This window comes from Phyllostomus discolor, chromosome 6 (genome assembly GCF_004126475.2).
Source record: "Phyllostomus discolor isolate MPI-MPIP mPhyDis1 chromosome 6, mPhyDis1.pri.v3, whole genome shotgun sequence".
NCBI lineage: Eukaryota > Metazoa > Chordata > Mammalia > Chiroptera > Phyllostomidae > Phyllostomus > Phyllostomus discolor.
Window position 1 is genome coordinate 127,194,811 of NC_040908.2, and position 8,573 is coordinate 127,203,383.

Sequence of the window (8,573 nt, forward strand, 5' to 3'; positions counted from 1 at the left end):
TGAAAACTAAAAGACCCTCATGAAAAATACTGAAGAAGACACTAATAAATGGAAAAATATTTCCTGCTCATAGATTGGAAAATTAATATTGTTAAAATGTTGATACTACCCAAATCCATCTATATATTCAATGTAATCCCTGTCAAAATCTCAGTGGCATTTTTCACAGAAATAGGAAAAATACTAAAATTAATATGGAACTACAGAAGACCCAAATAACCAAAACAATGCTGAGAAAGAAAAACAAAGCTGGAGACATCACACTTTCTAATTTCAAACTATACTGCAAAGGTATAGTAACTAAAATAGTATGGTACTGGCATAAAAATTGAGAGCACAGAAATAAAACTTCACATACATGGTTATGTAATATTTGACAAGAAAGCCAAGAATACTCAATGGGGAAAGGATAATCCCTGCAATACATGGTGTTTGGCAAACTTGATAACCATATACATAAAAATAAAACTTGGGCCCCTATCTTACACTACTCATAAAAATTAAACTGTATTAAAGACTTAAATCTAAGACCTGATACCATAAAACTCCTAGGAGAAAACAGAGAGAAATCTCCTGCTATTAGTCATGGCAACCATTTTTTTGGATATGAGACCAAAAGCATAAACAAAAAAGCAAAAATCAACATGTGGGACTACAACAAATTAAAAAGCTACTACATGGCAAAAAAATAATTAACCAAATGAAAAGGTAACTTACAGAATGGGAGAAAATATTTGCAAATCATATATTTGTTAATGAAATAATATGAAAAATATATGAAGAACTCATACAACATAATAACAGAAAAATAAAATAATGTAATTAAAAATTGGACAGAGGAACTGAATAGACACTTTTCCAGAGAAGACATACAAGTGGCCAACAGGTATATGAAGTTGTGCTTAACATCACTAGTCATCAGGGAAATGCAAATCAAAACCACAATAAGATAACACATCATACCTGTTAGAACATTTATTATCAAGAAGACAAGAGATAATTATTAGCAAGAATGTGGAAAAAAACAGAACTCCTGTGCACTGTTAGTGGAAACATAAATTGGTACAGCCACTTTGGAAAACAGAAAGCAGATTCCCTAAAAAGCTAAAAACAGAACTCCCATATGATCCAGCAATCCCACTTCTGGATATACATCCAAAGAAAACAAAGAAGGGATTTTGAAGAAGTGTCTGCACTCCCATGTTTATGGCAGCATTATTCATAATAGCGAAGATATTAAAACAATCTACATGTCTGTCAATGGAGGTATGGATTAAACAATGTGATATATATACACAACATAATAAAATATTTTTCAGTCATAAAAAAAGGAAATCCTGCCATTTATGACAATATGAATTAACCTGGAGGGCATTATGATAAGTGAAATAAGCCAGACAGAGAAAGACAAATACCATATGGTAACACTTATATGTGGAATTTTAACTAAATTTATGTAAATAAAAATTTCAAGCCTAACATGCAGATAGACAGTAGAATGGTGTTTCCCAGGCGCTGGTGGGGGTGGGGGATTGGGGAGGTGATGGTCAAAGGGTGCAAATGTTCAGTTACAAGATGAGTACCGGTATGTTCAGAGTATCTAATATTCCATATGGTGACTGTAGCTAATAATAACATGTTGTATACTTGAAATTTGCTCATAGATCTCAAGTGTTCTCAATCAAAAAACAAAAAAGGTAACTATGTAAGGTGAGAGATGGGTTAATTAACTTGACTGTGGTAATCATTTCACAATGTGCATATATCAAATCATCACATTGTACTCTAAATATATCAATTTTAATTGTCAATTATATCACATGAGCTGGAAAAATAAATACATTAAGGTATTAAAAATTGGTTTCTACAATCAATGAATGAACAAATGAACTAAAGAATGGTTAAAAGAAAACTCTGTATTCAGCTTCCTTTTTGTTTGCCTGTTTGTTTTAGATAAGCCTTATTTTTATTGGTTCTTTTAAGAGCTACGAGATGGAAATTTCAAAATATCAAGGAATAAGATTCAACCAAACTTTTTTGCTGATGCTACTTTGATGTCTGACTGAAAACAATACTATACAGCATTTGGCTATTACCCAAGTTTCAGCAATCTGTTGATGAAATTTTAAAAAGTAATTTGGTAATATTTATGAAAGTTTGCAAATTCACAGTTGCTGTAACCCATCAAACTCAGGTTTGAAAACGTACTCTGCAGAAATGAAAGCTCCAGAATTTACAAATGTATAAAACTAGGTTTTTTATTTAGCATACTCTGAAGGTACAAAAATCTAACAAACACCTGTATGGCTTCCAATAAACAGTATTTTGAAGAAACCGTGTTATACCCAATATGCAGGAATATAATGCATCTATGAAAAAAACATGTATATAGATAACCCTACTTATTAGCAGATTTGGAGAACTCAAAAAGTTAAGCATATCCATGCCAAGAGATGCAAACTTTTACACTGTTTATTAAATTCAAAAGAGTTCACCAAACACTGACCAAATAAATATTTCATGCCTTCCCAGCACAGTCAGAGAGAGTGTAAGTCTACTTTTCTTCGCCATAACTTCATCAAAGCTCTTTTCATCTCACTGTTTCGCAAGCTGTAGATCAGTGGATTCAGCAGAGGCGTAAGAAGTGAGTAAGCCAGTGACATCAGTTTCTTGGTTTCTGGGGAGTAGCCAGATTTGGGTTGTAAATAGGTCATACTGGCTGTGCCATAGAAGAGGGTAACAGATGTGAGATGGGAGGCACAGGTGGAAAAGGCCTTCTGCCTGCCAGTGGTTGATGGCATCTTCAGGATGGCAAAGAGGATTCGAATGTAAGACAGGAGTATCAGAAAGAAAGGAACCATAATAATCAAAAGGGTGCCAATGAATGCATAAATTTCAAACCAAAACGTGTCTGCACACACAAGCTCTAGCACTGCTGGGGTTTCACAAGAGATATGACTAATTTCATTGGGGCCACAGAAGGGAAAACTAAACACCCATGATGTTTGCATAGTAGCCACCATGATTCCTGAGACCCATGAGAACATTACTAATTTCATGAAAATGCTCTTGTTCATAATCATTGGGTAGCTCAGAGGATGACAGATTGCAGCAAATCTGTCATAAGCCATTGTCCCCAGGAGAAAGCATTCAGTCCCACCAAAAAGAAGAATGAAATACATTTGTGCAAAACAACTCACAAATGAAATCGACGCTTTCTCAGTGGAGAGAACCACCAGCATTTCAGGCATAATGACTGCACTGAAACTTACGTCCACCACAGACAAGTTCAGGAGGAATAGATACAGGGGAACATGGAGGCTCTGTTCCAGGGAGATGATGACTATGATCATGGCATTTCCTATCAGGGTCACCAGGTAAACAACCAAGAAAACCCCAAAGAGTTGTTCTTGGAGTTCAGGAAAGTTTGAAAAGCCCAAGAGGATGAACTCAACCACAGAACTTTGATTTTGTCTTTTCATTTCAGTAGGAGAGCATGTTTTGTTTCTACAGACATAAAATATGAGTTATGAAGTCACCGTCCAATAGCTGAGTCAGTGTCCACACTTACCCCAGGTATACTTGGCAGATGATATAAAAAAGAAATTGCCCACACAGGAACTCAGTGTGACAATTATGGAGAATGGCCAGTTACTCAGATTAATCAATCTTTCAAATAGAAAGGATGAAGTAAAGAATTCTGGCTCAGAAATCTTGTCTGTAAAGTACAAATTATATCAAAATTCTTTTGCAATTTTTGCATTATGTAGTTTGAAAATTAAACATAGCCTTAAAACAAAATAAATAATTTAGATTCCATCTTCACAACATTGTTACCAGTATCATTCATTATTCTCAATTTTAAATACTATAAAATTTAAGACCACAAAAAAAGAAAGTATTAAAAAGTAGACAAATGGAAAAGGATACCCACAAAATTTTGATAACAACTTAATAGTTCAAAGTTACAGCAAACTTGTTTTATATTTGTTACAAATATGTATCATGTTCAAAATACACCTATGTGAGGTGGCTGAATATGAAAATGGCACAGGAACACACAAAGGGGGTTGTACTTCAGATATACTTATCTTAAGTGATCTGTAAATAATGTGAATTGCTTCCGGGCTTATTAGTTTATGCAAACACTGGTCATAAACAATTACATTAAGGTTGGACTGCATGGGAATTTTTAAGAGCCTTTGCCTTCTCATGAAGAAGTTCATTTCATCAGTTATTCAACACACATTGGTTAAGCAAATAAGGTTTTCTAGGTTCAGTAATCTCAGGCACACATTTGACCCTACAATTCAACAGAGAGCAGGAAATGATACATAAACTAGCATTCCAGCCTTCCCTCAGTCCCTCCTAACTCCTCCAATCATACCTTGCTCTATTTTCTCCATTACCACCAACTGACATTCTAAGTATAAATATATAGTTAACATACAAGAATAAATTAATTTATATCTATAAGTTAAATGGTATAATTTATATGTAAGTAAATAAGTTTATATATATAATATATATAAAATCTAACTTCCTCACTAAAACATAAATTCCAGGATTCAAAGATTTTTTTTTTGGTTCTTTGCTAGAGTCACAATGTCTAAAACAGGCCCTGACCCATAATAAATGCTACACCAATATTTGATGAATAAGGGGGCTAAATGAGGAAAACCCATGATAACTTTAAGAAATAGAGTGTCTTTTAAAAAGTGAAACCAGCACACAGGACTTTTGGGAAGCAAAAGTAATAACAAGCGGGTTAGACATTTCAAAGAGGGTCAGATTACTTCTGAATGGGGGGGAGGTGAACAGCCATAATCATAGGTGTCATCAGTGGAAGACATATTAGGTAGAAGGAGAAAGTCAAAAGGAAGGATGATTGCTCAGGTACAGGTATCTGATGGCACATTATTATTACAATGGAGGCCTACTGTCCTTTCTGTGATGTTTTACAAACCAGCAAACACAGGCTGGGAGGTGAGAAACCCAGAAGACAGTAAGTACAAAGTAGGATGAAGTCATTTAATGTTGTCTGAGTGCAGATCATTAGGGCATTAGCAGGCAGAACACAGGCTGATTTTCTCCTGTGCTTGACCACAATCATCCATTAAAATTAAATGGCTGTGTTAACCACAATAATTATAATTTGGATATCAAAAAGTCACCTAAAATTAGTAAAATGTAGTCATAAGATCAAACAGTTAAAACCCATTTCTAATGGGAAAAAGAGAATGATATATGATCAGTTTCTAATATTTAAAAGTAGATAGATTTTTTTAAATCAGAAAATCTGCGGTATCATATAAATAAAGAAGAAAACCTTTCAGGACTCACTGTGAGCATGCCATGGAACAGAACGTTCATGAGTGGTGAAGAGCAGCTGACCACAAATGCTCTTATTTTCTCTGTAACTTAGAAGAAGACCCTTACACCATCTGATCACTCCCTTCTGTAGAGTTCATCCATGAAATTGAAAAGAGAATAATTAGACTCATTTACCAAGTTCCCTTCAAGTTGCAAACCTCTAAGGTTTGGTGAATAGTCCATGCAAAATACTTCTACCCCTAATTATTGCCTGAACTCTTCTCTGAAAGGAAGAGGAAAATAAAGAGCATCAAAACCAAGAGCCTACTGATTCAAGTGGTTCAGCTGTGTCTCATGATTCCTGAGCACAGGGGAATCCCTTCCACTGCATCTCCAACTATCAGGGAGAAGAAGTGTATATGGAAAACCCACCATCAGGCACACAAGCAGAAGCTTCACTCTCTTACCTACTGACTTTGTCTCTTTAAGTTTCCCACTACTGTATCAGAAGTCCTTCCTGTAGCCAAAGCCACCTTGTTGTACATACAGCTCAGTGATTTAGTGCACTGATTCTAGAACATTATATGACATTGAATCTATGCCCTGGAGAATCCCTCCCTGGGAAACGTGAAATCACTTCAAAAATGCTTTTCCGTATTCTCATGTAATAACTAAAGAGACTTAAACTTGACCCCTCCAGGGAGAAAGCTCAAGAACACAAACCTGGATCCATCCCTCCCTCACATTCCTACAGGGAACAATGCCTCTTCACACAAGAGGCTCAGTTTCACCATGACATCACTCAACAGGAGGTGAAAGCAGAGGCTGCATAAAGCTTGTAAATGGGGAAAGAAGAGAGTGGTGGGATGAGGGGTGAGGGTGTGAGCAAAGGCAGGGGACCTACAGGCAGGGGATCTGATTAGATGGGTGCACAGTTGGGTTGTGGTCAGAAACAAGTGAGGGCAGTCTAGGGAAGCTTTGTAGAAAGCCTGGATGCCCCACCCCATCCAAGGAATTTGGATCATTTGAGTCACTGACAATTCTGAGAAAAAAGAAGTCATTACAATTGTTTTCAATAGTGGAAATTTTAAACTAGGAACCATACAATCTAGACCATTTTGTATGATTAGAGCAAGTCATTTAGCTCCTCTGATTCAGTTACTTTATCTATAACATAAACATAACATCATTAATATCATGAGATATTAATATCATGAGATATTAATATCCCTGAGTCCCTGGCTCTCAAACATCATGTTTGAGATTATGTTTGAGATTGACATCATGTTTGAGAGGCAGGGACTCAGGGATTGGTACAAACTGGTTTGAACAAGTCGTAAGCCATTGGCTCAGTCCCAGCAGAGTGAAGAGATAAGTGAGTCTGCAGGCTTGGCTTTCTCCAGAACTGGATGATGTGGCCAGATTACCTTCGTCTACTTATCATTGCCAAATGCCTGCAGTAGGATTCATTCTCAAGGAAATTCATCCCTCCTGGCAGCAATAAGGCTTCTTTCCGTGTGATCTGTGTGCATTGAAAAACATACCAGTGATCCTGAGGAAAGGAGGATTCCATTCACGGCTTCTAATCCAAGGGCCCTTCCCATAACACTCACCATGGTTGGATAACACCACATGTGTGAACTAGTCACCTGTGCCAGGTGTGGCAAGTGCTGCCCATGATCCATGCCCCCTAAAAATCTCATGAGGGCTTTTATCACACTGATGTGTTCTATTTATTGGTCAGCGATGGTAATGCAGGTGATGTGTACTCGGTGAGAAGTCATCAGGATGTAGAGTCACAATTTTTACACTTTCATCTGTGTGTATTGGACTTCAATGAAAAGTGTATAGAAAAACTTCAGATACATGCTAATGGGGCTAAAAAGGATGTAATGTTGTTAATATCACACTGGAATTCCTAGCAGTAGTACTAAATTGATAAAACAAAAATCAAAATGTAGAAAGTTTAACACTTCTTCCTCAATGTTTGACACACAAAATAGACAAAGAGACATACAGATAGGAATATTTTAATAATAAAACTTTGACTTAACAGATGATAATGAGAGTAAACATAAGACAGAAACAACACTTTTTATGCTGCTAACCCTATATTTTCTCCCAAAATATTTATGGAATATCTATAAAATGGATTATGTACTTGTCAGAAAGAAAATATTAATAAATTCAAATGCATGGCAATCATACACATAACACACTTTGCAATAAAACTGCAAAACAACAATCACATCCAGAAAAAGAAAGCTAAAGTCTTAGAAATTTTTAAGTAATCTGCAAGCATGTCTCATGTTAACAGGAAGTCAGAAGTGAAATATAGACTACTAATACATACATTTTAAATTAAGTAAACACATGTTCATTTATTAATGTGTCCAAAATGAACTCCTGGTCCTTTCCTAAAACCTGCTCCACCTTCTGCACTCCTCATCTAAGGTAACAGCATCTTAAAGCTTCCAGTTTCACAGACCAAAAGCCAAGGAGTCATCCTTGAGTCCATTTTTCCTCCCAAAGCATATCAAACCCATAACCTGTCTGTGGCTCCATCTTCAAAACACAGTGTTAAAAATTCTCACCTTTCCTAGCCATGGCCAGGTGGCTAACTTGTTTGGGGCATTATCCCACACACCAAAAGGCTGCTGGTTCGATCCCCAGTCAGGGTATATATGGGGGGCAGCCAAAGGATGTTTCTCTCTCTTCTTCTCCCAACCTTTTTACCCTCCTTGTCCACTGTCTTCCTCTGTCTCTAAAATCAATAAAACAGCCCTGACTGGTATGGCTCAGTTGGTTGGGCATCCAGAAAGTGGATGCTTGACAAATTGATTCCCAGTCAGGGTACATGCCAGGTTTGCTGCTTCAGTCCCCTTCAGGGTGTGTGAGAGAAGCAAGCGATTTATGTTTCTCTCCCTCTCTTTCTCCCTCCCTTTGCCCCGTCTCTTAAAATAAATAAGTAATATCTTCTTCTTTAAAAAAAAGTAAAATCAATAAAATATCCTGAAGTGAGGATTAAAAAAAAATTCTAACCTCTCCTAAAGCTAACACTGGTCCAGATTACCTTCTTCTCTCATATGATAATTGCCATAATCTCCAAATTTTTTCCTTCCTTCCTTCCTTCCTTCCTTCCTTCCCCCTACTCAAAATACTTCCATAGCACCGTATCTCATTCAGTGTTTAAGCCAAACTCAAAAAATGTAGATTAAAGATCTATTTCCCTGTTACCCTCTCAGCTCTCTGGGCTCATC

At 36.6% G+C, this 8,573-nt stretch overlaps 1 protein-coding gene across 1 annotated transcript; it reads right to left on the minus strand.

The window, feature by feature from the left end:
* Nucleotides 1-2,238: 2,238 nt before the first annotated feature.
* Nucleotides 2,239-5,916, minus strand: LOC114500699 (olfactory receptor 10A3). The gene is made up of 2 exons (XM_028517457.2): nt 5,781-5,916; nt 2,239-3,718 (listed from the first exon to the last, which is right to left on the minus strand). The coding sequence occupies exon 2, from the start codon at nt 3,480-3,482 to the stop codon at nt 2,538-2,540; it is 945 nt and encodes a 314-aa protein (XP_028373258.1). The 5' UTR covers nt 3,483-3,718; nt 5,781-5,916; the 3' UTR covers nt 2,239-2,537.
* Between the last annotated feature and the right edge of the window lie 2,657 nt (nt 5,917-8,573).

What these genes read in the sequence shown, in the direction of transcription:
- LOC114500699 (XM_028517457.2), bottom strand. Translation starts at nt 3,482, where the DNA reads ATGAAAAGACAAAATCAAAGTTCTGTGGTTGAGTTCATCCTCTTGGGC.